Consider the following 17398-nt stretch of genomic DNA (forward strand, 5'->3'; position numbering starts at 1 on the left):
ATTATTATCAGTACTGTTATTTTTATTATTATCGTTGTTGTTGTTATTATTACTATTGTTATTATAATTTTTATTGTTATTATTGTTGTTATTATTATTATTATTATTATTATTATTGTTGTTGTTGCTGCTGTTGTTGTTATTGTTGTTGTTGTTGTTATTGTCATTATTATCAGTACTCTTATTTTTATTATTATTGTTTTTGTTGTAATTATTACTATTGTTATTATATTTTTTATTGTTATTATTATTGTTATTATTGTTATTATTGTTATTATTATTGAGTCAATCGCACACCTTACAGCAGGAGATAGTGGATTGGCCCACAGAGAGTACCGCAAAAGACAAAATCGCATGCGACTCCGGATATATCGGGAGGTCTGGAAGAAAGTTGGAGTGAAGTGTGCTGGAAAGTGGTTTGAGGAGGTCCCTGATGAAGTGACAACAAGTGAGTATGGTACTGTAGATGTGGGACAAAAGTGTCATAACGACCAAGCAATTGGAACATAACCGTCCGAAATTGGTCGTTATTGACAAGGTCTCAAAAAACTGGCAGATTGTAAACTTCTAATTACCCTGGGACAGGAATGTGAGAGAGAAGGGGAACGAAAAGTGAAGCAATTATACTCATTTTGCCTTGGAGATAAAGCGTATACATTGGGTTAAAACACAAACAATCCCGGTCCTAGTTGGTACGCTATGAGTAGTACCAAGTCGTTTGGAAGGACAATTGAAAAAACTACAAATCCCGGATGTTTTAGGTGGTCTTCAGACCTCAGCAATTGTAAGTACCACAAACATCCGTAAGAAAACCCTTGATCTTTGAAGCGCCATGTTTGGAGCCGAGATTGAGGGAACTACCCTGGAAATGAACCTCATTTCTTTTAAGGGAGACGTTGATAACCAAAATCAGAATTATTGTTATCGCTATTATTAGAATTGTTATTATTATTGGCTCACATCGAGCGTTCACACAAGTCAACAAACGATCTGCTTGGAAACCTGGTGTGTTCTCTGGAAGCTGAGTGACAACAAGTCTCCCAAACGTCCAGTTCTCTCCACCTCCTTCGATAGCATTTGCAAATGAATTTGCATAGTCGCAACATCCTCTTGCCATTGATTTCTCGCCGGCAGTGGATATTGGTTTATATAGTAATTTGAGTGACACTAATCCTCCCCAAATTTCCAGTTCTCTTTGCGCTTGCCCAACCGAGGTCTGGCTGGCGCTCTCTCCTCGGTCTTTCTATTATTGTTATTATTATTATTATCGTTGACATTATTATTATAATTATTGATATTATCATTATTTTTTATGTTTGTTGTTATTTTGTTGTTTTTATTATTATTGTTATTATTATTATTTTTTGTTAGTAGTAGGTATATTATTATTATTATTATTATTATTATTATTATTTTTATTATTATTATTATTACGGTTATTTTTATTACTATTATTATTATTATTATTATTTTCATTGTTATTATTATTATTGTGGTTATTATTATAATTGTTAATCTCATTGTTATTCTTATTGTTGTAGTTGTTATTGTTATTATTATTGCTATCATTATTATTTATATTGCTGTTATTGCTATTGTTATTTTTATCATCATTATTATTATTGTTGTTGTTGTTGTTATTATTATAAATATTATTATCATTATTATTATCCTTATTATTATCATTATTATTATTATCATTATTATTACCATTATTATTATCATTGTTGTTATTATTATTATTATTTTTATTGTTGTTGTTGTTGTTGTTGTTGTTGTTGTTGTGATCGTTAATTTTACATTGATGTGATGCTTTACACCGGTTAATTGTTCACGGCAGAGTATGTTTTTGCATCTGAACTAGTGAGCATATGTAAAAAGGGTCAGTTAGGTGGAAAACACATGGCGTGAGGTTTTGGTAGTGCCAAGAAGAACTGACTTCTGGAGTAAAGTGATGTTGTAGTGTATTTTCAAGGAGCTCAATTGCTTTTCAAGATTATCTGGAATTGATCCAAGCGCACTTATCATGATTGGCACGGGTAGAGTGTTATTTTTCCACAGCTTATCAATCCGCAACTTCAATTTCTGTTAGTTCCATAGCCTCTCATTTTTCTGTCCTGCTTAATTGGTGTCGCTTGGGCAAATATATATATAATTATTATTATTAATATTATTATTATTGGTAGTAGTAGTAGTAGTAGTATTGCCTCTATTATTATTTTTATACGCATCATCGTTATTATTAGTACTAGTAATACTGTCATCTTCACTATTATTAATAGTAGTAGTAGTATTAATACTAATAGTAGTAGTAGTAGGATCATAGAATTAGTTTTAATTGCATATATTAATTATATTTCCCTATAAATAATTTTATCTTTTAATGTTTTCGATCTTATAAAAAAATTAACGTTATTAGGAATAAAAGAGAATATTAAATTCTTTACAACTTTATCTACATTGAAATTCATCTACATTGAAATTCATCTACATTGAAATTCATCTACATTGAAATTCGTCTACATTGAAATACATCTATATTCATACAATATAATATACCGAGACTGACTAACGAATGATTTAAAACTTATCTGGAGAAACTTATGCTAAGAATAAATACATTTAGATATTATATGTTTTGCCTGACTTTCTCCAGGAAAACGTTTGTACGCATCTCCTTCGAAAAATGCGCTGACGTCATAGATACACCCTCGCCTCTGACATTGGCTGCACTATTCTGAGATGAATACGTATCAATCAGTTACTCTTACGATATCAACAAAGATCGAAACCCTTAAAATACATTTGCTCCAGAATTGCTGAACCATATGCCGCCGCTCGTTTTAAACAAGTTCTTGTGCTATTTGTAAAAAATGTATTTGAAAGGATTCGACCCTTATCAAGTATTCCACAGAACACCACTTCAGCCTCTATCTCACTTTCGCTATATTAAGGCATCCTGCTCACAGATATATTCAGTTCAAGTTGCTGCGTTGTTTGACCTTCCCCTTATTCAAACCAAGCGGTCAAGTCGATCAATGTCACTGTTTCATCTCATCAGCTATCGCCAAGGGCTACCGAGCACACTCTCCTTTATCTGACGCTAACTCAACCCCCATCAGCGTCTGGAAGTTATGTGCAATCCGCCATCACAGCATTCATTTTATTTTGTGTTTATATTTTCATTGCAGTTTTAAAATAAGAAGAAAAAAATGAAAAATCAGCCTCTTTAATAGTAGAAGTTCTTTTTGTGTGTGTAATCAACGTACAGGATATTCACCCAAGTAGATATATATCATGAGCGGAGATATTGATTTTTTCCGAAAGCAAATCATGTTTTCAGCGCACTTGAATATGAAAGTTAAGCCATCATTTATGTTGCTGTAAATATGTGTGCTTATACGCGTGTAATTCTCTTTACATTAGTGTGTAATTGTGTGTCCAAGCGAATAGTTACGTATGATATGTAGGGCGAATGGCATGCGATTTGATCAGTTGATTCTCTATATAAGTTATACATCGGTAGATCTGTAACGTTTAATGGTAAAATACAAATCAAATTCGAAATCTAGATGGAGTTACCTCTTCGATTCTCTTCCATACATTTGTTCACAAAAAGTACAGAAGACAGAACTAGTATACTTCTAGTTTGTTTATATTCCCGTCGAAGCAGCTCAGCTGAGCTGTAAGTTCTGTTTCCCCAGTCTACGTCATTCAGAGCGAGAACTCAAATTTGTTACAAACAATAGTATTAGTCTGTGGGTTAACTACCTGGTGTTTATTTACGAACGAAAGTTTTTTGTTCTGGAAACGTTGGCATAGGACTGCTCTTCAACAGATTGCATCATGGCTGTCTTAAAATTTTACGTGAGCAGAATAGTCATACAAAGCGTTCCTATTAGAACTCAAACTTATATCGACATACATTCTAAATCGTCTAATAGGGATATTCAGTTTTCAACCAAATGTCATTCATTTCGAGTTCAGGTCGGAAGAAGCGGGGGCCAATGAGAGAAGGGTAAAGACTCTTTCTAAAGCCAAGTCTGGGTCTCTTTGTATTTGTGGGTCGGTGCCGTCCTGCTGCCACACCTAGACTGCCAGTGACCACTTGATTGCACTAGAGGATGGCCACAATCTTAGACACAGCCAGGTACACTTGGATTTTGAATTCAAGCCAACTTCGAAGATGAAAAGTGGCATGATGTTGGCCTTACTTAACCCAATACTAAAAACCATAACCGTGAACGGAATCTTTGTTTTCATCCCTCAGGACATACCCTAAAGCAATTATACCGTCCGGATGTTCATTTTGAGGGTGTTAGAAATGGGCCTGTTTTCAAGAGTCGGACTGATAGAGAGCATGATTGTACAGCGGCGCATCTCTGATCTCGCCCGGTGAACATTGGGTCACTTTCAGAAATGATAGAAGGTTCCTCTTGCTCTTGGGATTTATACACAACGTATCAACTAGTAGATGAAAAGGAAAGCTGGTTTGAAATTGAATCATGTCGTCTTTTCGAGGGCTTAAATTTCATCGTTCCCCCTATATATATCTATATATATATATATATATATATATATATATATATATATATGAATATATAATTATTGTCTACTATAATAATTAAATACCTACAGACACTAGTGTTTCATCCTTTCGGGAATCTTCAGTGCAGGGTGTCACGATTACTACCAGTCGAATGATTCGAACCCCGCATCACGAGAAACCTCTAGCTCGATTAGCGGAGACCGTATCCATTCGGCTACCATTAACCGCTTGAAATAACGTTGAATTTTAAACATCTTAATTTTAAGTGTTCATTTACGTCAGGCAGACAGTGATCTAATCACTATATATATATATATATATACATATATATATATATATATATATATATATATATAACACCAATTTGTATACATTCACTTGTCTTAATGTTTATATTCTATATAAATTATATTTTTTTTTTTTTTTTTTTTTTTTTTTTACAAAGGCATCACCACATTATCAAGGCCCAGAGGCCACTCAAGGATAAGGGTTAAAGAGTGTACAGTAGAAGTTGGTCAATATAGTAATCATTAGTAATGAAAATTTGGTAAATTTAATAACTTATATGGAACGGCTCATCAAGAACTTATTTACTTTAGACTTGAACAAAACCATATTGTAGTCAGCCGGAAAGCAGGAAAACGGAAGACAATTCCACAGGCGTGCAGTTCTAAGAAAGAAGCTTTGTTCATGGAATCTACGTTTAGGTTTAGGCACAGATAAAGAGTGGGGGAAATTATTGATAGTGTTTACAGCTAGACGAGTGTTTCTTGTGAAAGTTTGGCGAGGGGGGACCATAGATTGAAGCTCAGTTGAACACTTTCCATGAAAATAACGATACATCAGAGACAAACTCGCAACATCTCTTCTGTGAGATAGAGGTTGCAAGGAGGAGAAAAGGACATCTCCTACGAGGCTACGAAGTCTATTTTGAACTCTATCAAGGCAGGACAAGTTCTTTCTAGCAGCTCCTGCCCAGATGTGGCAACAGTATTCCATCCTTGGACGTACCTGGCTCTTATATAGATAGAGAATAGCATCAGCAGTGAGATATCTACTGGATCGATAGAAAGATCCCACCATTTTTCCAGCGGCCTTGGCAACAGATTTGATATACGTGTTCCATTTAAGATCAGGAGTAATGGTCAAGCCCAGAAGCTTGTCAAAACTTGAGGCCTTCTGAAGACGAGAGCCATTCATTTCAATTGATGACAAATGTGGATTAGAATGTTGATGATGTAAAGAGAGAAGCTTGGTTTTAGATGCATTAAAAGTAACCAGCCACTCCTTTCCCCATTGTACTACGTGCTCAAGATCAGAGGAGAGAGAATTGGAGAGAACTTGCTCGTTTACTGTCTTAGATGTGGTACCATAAATGGTAGTGTCGTCAGCATAAATGTCTACAAATGATGTAAGGATATGATTTGGAAGATCATTAATGTAGATCAGGAAAAGAGTTGGGCCCAGGATGGATCCCTGAGGGACACCGGCATTAATATTGTGAGCTTCTGATTTTTGCCCCTCAACTACTACTCTTATGAATCTATCAGAAAGAAATGATTTAATAATTGAGAAGACTTTTCCAGCTATACCATAGCTAGCGATCTTATGAAGTAAACCTTTATGCCATACCCTATCAAAGGCTTTAGATATGTCAAGAGCAATTGCCCTAGAAAGATTGCCACCGTCGAGAGATTTGCTAATCCTATGCGATATAACTGTAAGGACATCTGCTGTAGATCTAGCAGAACGGAAACCATATTGAGTGTCACTAAGAAGGTTATTTTTGTTGAGATGTTTGATTACTTCTGTATTTAATACAGATTCTAGCAACTTACTCATGACGCACAGGAGACTTATTGGCCTGTACTGAGAGGGGGATGAGCGATCACCTGAATTCTTAAATACAGGGCATACTGATGAGATTTTCCAGGGAGATGGGAAACTATTCTCCTTAAGACAACGTTTAAACAGTTTTGTAAGTATGGGCGCTAGTTCAGGTTGAAGTTTTTTGAGTACTATAATTGGAATACCATCAGGGCCAGTTGCTTTACTGGAATCAAGGTTTTTGATTAGTTTGGCAACATCACGTACAGATATACGTATATCACATAGCGTGTTTTCTGATACAAGAGGAAATATTGGGGGTTGGCGGTCTTGGTCGCAAAGGGTAGAATTAGCTGCAAAGTTCTTGACAAAGAGTTTGGCTTTGTCTGATGCTGACGAGATTACCTCAGATCCATTGATAATAGTTGGGATGGAGCACACGCTTCTGTTCAGGATTCTGTTTGCTATTTGCCAAAACTGGTGGGAACCAAGCCGCTGCTCAGCTACTTTGGACTTAACAGATTGAGCATACAACTCTCTTGCGTTCCTTATTACTTTCTTACAATGGTTGCTGGCAGTCCTGAAAACGGCTTTAGTTTCCATACATCTATTACGTTTGAAGCAGTGGAAAAAGTGATTTCTGTGTGCAATGGCAGCAGCACATTCTGGAGAGAACCATGGCTGGCTGTTAGGTTTTTGCTGAAACTTTTTAGAGGGTATGAAATGGTCAATACCTACAATTAACCATTCAGTTAGGTCTAATACTATAGAGGACACATCCTTTTTAAACATGGAATGCAGAGGTAGATCAGATATAAATGTACGGAAGCTATCCCAGTCAGCCTTAGTGTATCGATATACTGTACGATGAAGAGGTACGTCTGGGGACTTATTACATTTCATTTTTATCTTAATTGATACAACAGAGTGGTCGGAAGATCCAAGAGGCGACAGAACAGAAACTGAACATAGTTCAGGGCAAGTTGTGAGAAAAAGGTCTAGTAGGCTCGCATACTGGCCGTCATTATCGGGCACACGGGTAGGTTCCTGAACAATCTGAGTGAGGTCATAGGCAATGGAGAAATCATGACAGAACCTCCCCTCATCATCGGTCTTGTTTGAGTGGGTCAACCATTCGACGTTGTGAACATTGAAGTCTCCACATACGTGAATGTTAGCTGAAGGATAAGTAGAAAGGACTTGGTCAATTTTCTCAGATATGCTTTGAAAGATAGTAACTCCGCTGTTGTGGGGGCGATAGAGAGTAAATATAAATGCAGTAGTGTGAGCTAAAGCAACCCGGAAGCACATATAAGGTAAGTTAGGATCTTCCCTGGAGATGTCCCTCCCACATGGAAAGCTATCTTTAATATAGGCACATATTCCATGCCCATGGCGATCTTGGGGGTCAGATTTAGAAGTTAAGTTAGAGTATCCTGTAATTGCAAACTCATCAAGGGAAATAGCCTGTCCAATGCCATATATTCTATATATATTTCATCGTTCCCCCTATATATATATATATATATAAATATATATATATATATACATATATATATATACATGTATATATATAAATATATATATATAAATATATATATATAACAACACACCAATTTGCATACATTCACTTGTCTTAATGTTTATATTCTATATACAATTTGTGATTTGAAAAAGTTAAATTTCAAATATAGAAATTTTATTGTATGCAAGACAAAGAATGCACTATAGTAAAATATATTTCCTTAACCCATGAGTTTTCGATGTTTATACATTTCCTCAGAGAAAAAATACTAGCAAATATTATAAAAGGTTTGCACCTAATTTACTAAAAGTAATAAACATAGTAAATTAAATTAAATCTTTTAAAAGTTTTTAAATAGAATAAAGGGAAATTGAGTATTGATGCAACAAAAAGAAAAAACAAAACAAAAAAACATATTGTACTTGGATTTACTACAATACACGTTGCAGAACTTCCATTACAGGATTTAGCATACACTTTCGATTTGAAGTTCAATATCCATTTTTTATAAACATCGAAAACTCACATGTTAAATAAATATATTTTATTATACGGCATTCTTTATCTTGCACCCAATAACATTTCTATATTTGAAATTTAAGTTTTTCAAATGAAAAATGTTAAATTACTAAATTATTAAAGAGAAGGGGAGAGGGAGAGAGACATGCTGAAATGATGTAGTGATACAGATTGCATAATACTGTAAACAGAAAGTTCAAATAAATATTAGCATCAATATTATAAGACAATCACAAGCAGATAATAAACATTACTATGCGAGATTGAGCAATAATATGAATGAAAATTTTGAGTTCAATTATGCATAATTACAACAAAATGCAAATGTCAGACTATTAATAAATTTTGTTGTAATTCTCTATAATTTAACTTAGAATTTTCTTTCCTATATATATATATATATATATATATATGTATATATATACATATATATATATACACACGTGTGTAGACGCATTTCTCACAGTCTCTTTCTCTGATATGTATGTATATATATATATATATATGTATATATATATGTGTGTGGGGGTATGTTATATATATATATATATATATATATATATATATATATATATATATATATATATATATATATAATGCTCCCTATCTTGGGTTGAGCATATCGGCAAGTGACATACAAACATACATTTGCGTATTATGCGACGCTCTTTGTGTTAACAAATCGAGCGGAGGAATTTGGACGATGTCAAAGCATCGTTAATTCATTACCCACACAGCATCAGTCGTATAGTGCAATGGTAAGAACCTTGACTGTTATTTGGGCATTCGGATTTCAATCGTTGCTTGAGGCAGTTACCTGTCTAGCCGCATTGATGAGCTGTGAAACAGCGAAACAGTACTCTATGTAGATTACTATATATACATATATATATGTGTGTGTGTGTATGTGTGTGTGTGCGTGTGTGTGGATTTATGTTTACAACGCCAGACAATGCGTTATTTAATAATAATCTTTAAACAATTTTCTCAGCCTTCAAAGTTTTAGACATTGTAACGTTTTCTATTTTTTGAATAAGACATTGCATCACCAACAATGTGAAAAATATTAAATAATTAAAAAGAATTTCCATAAAATATTCCATTGTTTCACTTTATGATTAAAAAATACAGCAAATTTTATAAATAAAACAATAAAGAGAGGTGTTTACTCATTAGACGCTAAAGTAACGTTTTTGCACGGTCCAAGGCATAATTTTTACAATTTTAATTTTGCAACGCCAGGAAAATATAGCATCTACTTTTTACTCTGTACTATTTTTGAGTTTGAGAGTTTATGGCTATATTCTATGGATGCATGCCATTTTATTGGAAATAAGTGCCTAAGTAGGGCTTTTTTCTACATTTATTTTTCAGGTAAAATAGAAAAAACACCCTAGTCAGATGATATAAGTTATATTCGCATATGTTCGTTTTAATCTATATAAAAATATTTTTATTAACTAGGTTAAGCAAATAAAATTGGAAATTGTAATTCGGAACTGATTATATGATGAGATAAACCTGTATATGTTTGCAAATATTCCGTAGATATTACGTGTTTTTAAATATTTTGTAGATGTTTATAATAAAGAAATCGTAATTTCTATAGTAATCCCTTGGGGCGGTAATACTAATGCTTCCCTTTCTAGTTTTTTACGGACTCAGATGATTAATAAATGTCATAGGCGTAATGGTAGGTGCCTACCAATTAGACTAATGCGCATTTCCGATCACATTTCAAATTTATTTCATGATTATTTATTATTTCAGGACTACCTAGTAAAATATTCGAAGTTAGATAACATTTAATAGATCATATTATGAGTAAGTCGTACAGAAACGTATGCATAATTTTTATGCTTCAATTTTTTTAAATTTGCGCGAGTATATATTCAATAATTCAACGACTCACTCAGATTAGATAATCCTGCTATGATTTTGGCATATCAACTCGTAAATTGTAACTAGTTACACACAAAGGGAAAGGAGAGACACGACTGCCGAATTTGCTATATAAGAAAATCACACACGTGGCTGTCTGTTTGTATTTTTTTTCTGTCGACACAAAGCATCCGTATTTTATTGTCGTTCTATAAATCGAAATCTGTCGGACATATTTGAGAACCTGGTATTTTCCAGCGGTGTAATCAAAGAATATAATACAGTCAAATACTAAATTAGGACTGAAAATTATTTAAAGCTTTCCAATATCATCATGACAGCACTAATCAGAATAGTAAGTGATAAGCAACTATCGACACACATGAAATAGAATATCAAATAAAATGAATATGAAAGTTCATATTTTATTGACAATGCAAGAACAAGGACTAAAATTATTGTTGCGCATTGTTTTTCTGTTTAGTTGGAAAATAATAAAAATATCGTTATTCGGTTGTGGAAGAGGCGTAGAACTTTGTACAAAAGATACAATTGCAAAAAATCTATCCAATTGCACCTAAAATTGCTGCGTCGTTTTCGTATGTTTATAAACTCATACTGACCAACTAAAAACAAGAAAATATAGGTGTACTCAAATCTATAACATATGAAATACCAGCATATTCGATAAGTAAATAGCAATAGTTTATTTAAAAAAAACTGAAAAAATATATTTTCTATTTCAGATTCTAAGAGAGTGGCGTTTTTAGAGAAACTTCTTCTGGCTTTGGACGCAAAACAATTATATTATTTTTCTTACCTAATCCAGGTAAGTACTAATGGGTTAATTTATTGTGTGAACTAATGCTTCAAAATCAAATAATGCAGTATAAACATGTTTGCAATTGAATTTATAGTTTTACAGAAACATTGCGAGATAATAGTGTAACCCATTCAACTCGTCAGGCATTTTGTGTGATAATTATAATGTTGAAGAGACAAATAGATACACATCTTAATTGACTGGGTGGTTGCCTCTTTTCCATAATGGTGCTTATTCGTTAAACCTTGTCACTCTGGCCATATCATTATAAATTACCTATAACAAATGTGAAGAGAGTTAGTCATTAACTACTTATACAGGGTGTCCCAAAAGAAGGTGTCGGATTTTAAATTTAACTTCCTTAATATTTAAGGTATGCTTACCAATTTTCATATGACAGTAGATGAGCCTGGGCGATCATTGTTTTATTGAAATATAGTAAGATAGCATAGTTTAATTATTCTAATTTTATTTATACAACTTAATCTAGGGTATGCTTTTCACAAGGTCTAATTTTAGTTATGTAAAATGATGTTACTTAAATGTCCACCATTTTCATTTTCACATCCTCGTGCTTTCTGCAGGGCATTGTCCAGCACATCACTTAATGCTTCATGGCTTATGGCCCTAATTTCCTCCTCTATATTCACTTAAGGCCATTTATTGTGGCTGGTTTGTTTGCGTATACCCGCTCTTTGGGGAAACCCCAAATGGAGAAAATTTGCACATGTGAGATCTGGCGAACGGGTGGCCAATTTATCTCACAGCAACGAGAAATTATTCGGTTGTCGAATATGTTCTGGAGCAGATTTAATGTCTCTCTTGCCGTATGCGCCGTTGCACTGTCCTGCTGGAACCACATTGATCGAGAGACCCCAATTTGACTATCTCCTTCTTACTGATATGGATTGATCCTCGACCACACTCTCTGCTAATCTCTGACGATTCTCATCATTTCTTGGCGTACGGGGTCTACCAGATTTAGGGAGGTCACATACAGGCCCTTGCACATGAAATCGATCCACCATAGCTTTTATTGCATTGGGAATAGGAGAATTTCTTCTGTTGAAGTTTCGTCGAAATTCTATTTGAGTTTCTGATATTGAGAATACGACTCTACGATAAATGTCCGCTCCTCGGTAGTGTAACGACTCATGATGACCTTGGAAGGGTTACTCTAGAGGATCTGAGATAATAATAAAAAAATGTAAAAAATTAAGAAAGTTATGTTTTTTTAACCATCAGCTTCTTTTGGGACAACCTGTATTATACATATGTATTTTGTAGAAGAAACCAGAGTGATAGAGAGAAAGTAAGATCGACATAGGAAGAAGGAGGAAATAAAAAGGAAACGAAACGCGGTTCTTTCGTGAACCTACATTTAACGACGTAATTAATCCAAGAGATTTTTCGAACTACAAACGTTCTGATTTCTAAGTCTCTTTTGTATTTAACCTTCTCAAATATATAAAGGTTAAATAATAAAATGCTTAACAAACAACTTTTATTTCAATTACTGTCACTACAACTACAATACACAATAATAGTAATTTTCACATACAATTATAGAGGTATCTTTCAAAGATACTAGTATTCAAAGTTTTATTAATCATAAAGAGAGTGCTGAAAATTAAAAATAAAATACATTTTTAAGTAGTAAATAAAGTTTCGTATTTCCTTCACATTTTTACGGTAAATAGAAGTATTACGAATGAAAATATAAGTAAAAACATTTCGCACACATTCAAGTAGTGTAAATAAACGAGTGTTATTCACCGATTCAACAGTGTTATATGAGTTGAGTAATATCAAGTACATATGAGACTACATATTATTTGTAGTCTTCAAACAGGAAATAGAAATCTTACTAGATTGAGGCAATATGGTAAGTAATTTTTGTAAGAAATGTAAACTAATTCATATATATTTATATGGCGGAAAAAAGAGGGAAAAAGAAAGAGAAAGAGAGAGTAATTGAGAACATTATGTGTTTTAACTTAAAAGAAACATTTTATCATCAAACATTCCCAAATAAAATAAAAAAAAGTTGAAAAATCGTATTTCAATTATAATATACCTCACCATAAAAATGATAAAATACAGCATTGCAAAAGTAGGAGATGTTTATTTTTCGCTGTATCTGATAGATGGCATGTTGAGAAACTGTTCTTTAAATGATGGATTTCACTCTGTTCTGGAATGTGTAAAATACGTACGAAATATTCTTACAGAGTAATCGTTCAATATTTCATACATTGATCAGCAATTCCACGACTGGGAAATTCCTTTCGTATTACGTATCTGAGAAAGTGGGAAAAAGAGGTTAAATTATACGATGAACGAAGAACTAATTAGCGTATTCTTACACGAGGTATTTGCTTGAAATGATGAAAGCAACAGATATGCATAGAAATGTCCGCATTGTTTAATGCAGTGTCGAAAGTGAGACGGGATTAATTGATTCTAATTTATATATATATATATATATATATATATATATATATATATGCGCGTGTGTATATATATATATATATATATATATATATATATATATATATATATATATATATGAATAAAAATAAGATAAAGCTACCAGCGACGGTTGACGTTATGTTGTTTTGAAAAGGGAAAAAACGAATGAATTTATAAAATGGTGATCAACGTTTCGCCCCTTATTACAGGGGCCATCCTCAGGATATTAAAAGACAAAATGCAGAAGAAGAAAACGATCGTAGACCATACATAAGTGAAAAGGAAACAGTGTTAGAATCCTACCCATATCTGGAAGAAAACTATAAATGTGCGTATGGGAAGGTTGGGGTGTTCACTGTCTATATATACACTTTTAAGAGTACTTTATTTAAATACCTATGTACATTTTTTCTTCTCTCTAATCTTATTCATTTTGTGTAAATTATTTAAAGAAAAACGGTCTGGGATAATAGTATGAATTCACCAGAATCTTTCTTCATATTTTGTTCTTTGATTATTATTTTCCCTATACTAGGGGCTAAATGATAGAAGCTCTTTCTTTGCGTAATAGTATTAGTGTTTAATATTACTCTAAAAGTCTTCTTTGGCTCTATGTATCACGTATTTTATAATTTTCGCATAATCTTAATTAAATGAATTATCGTGATATGCACAATGGCAAAATAGTGCATGTAGGGCCTTACCATTCTGTGTTCGTAAAGCCTTAGTTTCAATTCATGCTATGACTCACCTATGTATGCTTGTTGACAGTTATTACATGGGATGGAATATATACCGGCGTTGGATGTGAGGGTCTTGGTAATGTTTAATGTATGTATTATTGTTGTGGCAATTGTTTGTATTAAGTGAAAACCAAGTCTGTTAAGAGTGTCTTTGATTTTTGTATTTTTAGTGTGGGTGGGAATGAAAAGATTTCTGTTTAATAGTGAAGTATTTGTTTTATTTTTCTGTCTGTTTATATTATAGTGTATGTTCGTAGCTTTTTTCTTTGCGTAAGAAATTAAATAGGACGGGTACTGTAATGTTTTTAAAACATTCGTAATGTGTGGAATTTCGTATAGAATAGACTAGGTCTCTCCGCCTCACTTCTAAATTATACATACATATATATATATATATATATATATATAGAGAGAGAGAGAGAGAGAGAGAGAGAGATAGATAGATAGATACATACATGCATACATACATACATACATACATACATACATACATACATACATACATGGATGACTAGATAGACAAAAAGAGAAAATTAAAAGTCATTTTCAGGAGCAAGATTTAATTATTATGTTGTCGATATTTTCTCCATTCTTGGATGTTTGCGAACAAAAATAAAAATGTTGGCAGCAATCCGAGAAACTGTGATGTAAAATAAAATATAATGAACACTACACACTTTCAGTAAAAGTGCCAACCATTTAGTGTGTGCGTTTACGTGTAACTGACAGTCGCTGGTAATTCAAACTCCATAGACGTCAAATCAGAAAATGGCTGAACATATAAAAATAAGTGTAATATGTCAAAAGGTATTAAGCTAAAGTAATAAAAACAAACATCTTGGATGCTGAACCAACTAACGAGAGATGAAATAAACGATAGAGTTCAGAGTCGATGCTAATAGCCATAAGAAGTGGATGAAGATGATATTTAACCGAAGATGTTGATGTTGGATGGGGATAGACTAATGACTATTTTCTCTGACACTTGACACCTACATCTATTTTAAGAGTTTCTGAGTAAACTTTTATAATTGGACACTAAATGTATATTTTCCCATTCCTATTTTCAATATTTGTTAGTGGTTCTCAACGATGAATATAGAATTCTCAATTATTTCCATAATAATATTCCTATCCCTACGATGTTTTAATAATATTGATGTTATTAGCACGTAACCTTAACAGGCAATATAAATGCTCATGTCTAGATATGTACAGTACTAGATTAATCACGCGGGAGCGCAGCAATACGTAATTTAGAGTCTAGGCGCGAACTTACTTCTCTCGGTGCTTATAGACCTATAGATCTGATTAGTCATCTAAAAATCTCTGATTTTTAAATCTATGCTACTGACATCATACGCATTGGTACCAAACAAACGGGGAAGACAAGGCCTATGTAGTTCTGGTCACCAATCTTCCTAGGACAGTTAATTTTTAAAAATACCTGTTTACAAACATAAACTGATTAAGGTGTAAGTAGAACTTACCTACTGCTCTATTTTCATATTCTTTCTTTGCCTATTAGTCAGGTGCAATGGTAAGGATACAGTACATACATCCAATGCTTGAATATATTTCTGCATTAGGGCAATGCATGCCGTCCCCGCCTTATTAATTTACACTTGAAACGGGTATTTTTGTGGTGCTTGTTTGTTATATATTTTTGACGGGATTAACTTAGCACGACTTGTCTGAAAAATGTGAGAACTCTGATCAGACAGGTTGTCAACTGTTTTCCAGTTGGCAGTATAGGAGCCTGAATTCTTTGGTAACAGTTAGAGTAGTTGCTATATCATCAGTTGTACAATAACATGGTGATTTTAGTGCAATGCCCCTGGTGGCTTTTCCCGAGGTCACTATCTTGTGGATGAAGTTTCGGCTGTTGTATCTTTGGTATTATCAACATCTATTTGCTTAAACCACCTTACCTTTAAACTCAAACTAATAAATAAAATGACAGTACAAAATTAAAACACGATCACACAGGACACACAATGAAAACAAACAAATTCGCCTCCTCCTTGAGGTTCAAATACGCAAATATATCTGGGCTTAGAACTAACTTTAACGATGTTGAATCCTTTGTCCTAGCAAAATCATCAGATACGTTGCACTAATAAAACTGACCTACATTACTTCATATTCTCTAGACTCTTTAATACGTCTGCTTATAACTCATATTAATGTATACATTATTTAATGAAACAAACAGTCTCATGTATAGACTTGGATTATATTCGTAATAGCCTCCCCTTGTCTACGGAATCGAAACTAGTATCAGATGGCCAGACTTTAGACTTAAGCTGCAAGAAATATTTATGTACTTATATTTTCTTTGCTCTCCTCACGTGACCCAAGACTATGCACTAATTATCTATGTATCTGACCGCATATATGCAGACTCTCCCAAGTGCATATATTTGGTGATTTTAAAGCGTACAACAATAATATGCTTTCTCTAGTTGTACACACACTTCTGGTAGCATTACACGCAACTTTTTTATAACTAATGACCTGACACAGACAGTTAGGTTCCCGACCTGTTTCCCAGGTACAGTGATTTTAGCAAGACTCGTTTCGAGACATTTCTGACAACAGTTACCAAAGATTGTATAAAACTTCCCATGGCCGAGAATGTCGAATATGTGACACTGGTAGATATGACTCCAAACTCTCGACCTCAAATTAGAAGAGCGGCAACTCAAAACGATAAGGTACTTCAATAAGGTTTACTAAAGGCCACTAGGAATAACACCAAAGATGTCCCATGGTGTATTCGTTTTTCCTTCGTGTGGAACATTGTGAGATTAAGGTTACTGAATGCTTAAAAACAACAAATGAAGCGAAGGTTCATACCCGGGACTAAACTCTGTTCTTACCAATAATTGACTTCTACTTGCGAAGGTTTCATTGCTCAAAGAAAGCATGCATTCTTTAGACATCAGACATATCCAGTACAGATATTCAAATTTATATAAAAGCTATAGGAGATGACATACCGCAATGACCAGAAAAGACATTGGTTTGCCCATGTTTAGAACACGTGATTTCTAGAA

At 33.6% G+C, this 17398-nt stretch overlaps 1 protein-coding gene across 1 annotated transcript in view; it reads left to right on the plus strand.

The window, feature by feature from the left end:
- The window catches only part of LOC145286399 (uncharacterized), a 682462-nt gene that overhangs the window by 157783 nt on the left and 507281 nt on the right, over positions 1-17398 (plus strand). The window contains exon 4 of the mRNA XM_080135324.1: positions 11048-11130. Coding sequence (XP_079991450.1) covers positions 11048-11130 — 83 coding nt within the window. The remainder of the gene's footprint in view (positions 1-11047; positions 11131-17398) is intronic.

Source organism: Euprymna scolopes, chromosome 10 (assembly GCF_053919585.1).
Source record: "Euprymna scolopes isolate OS-2025 chromosome 10, ASM5391958v1, whole genome shotgun sequence".
NCBI lineage: Eukaryota > Metazoa > Mollusca > Cephalopoda > Sepiida > Sepiolidae > Euprymna > Euprymna scolopes.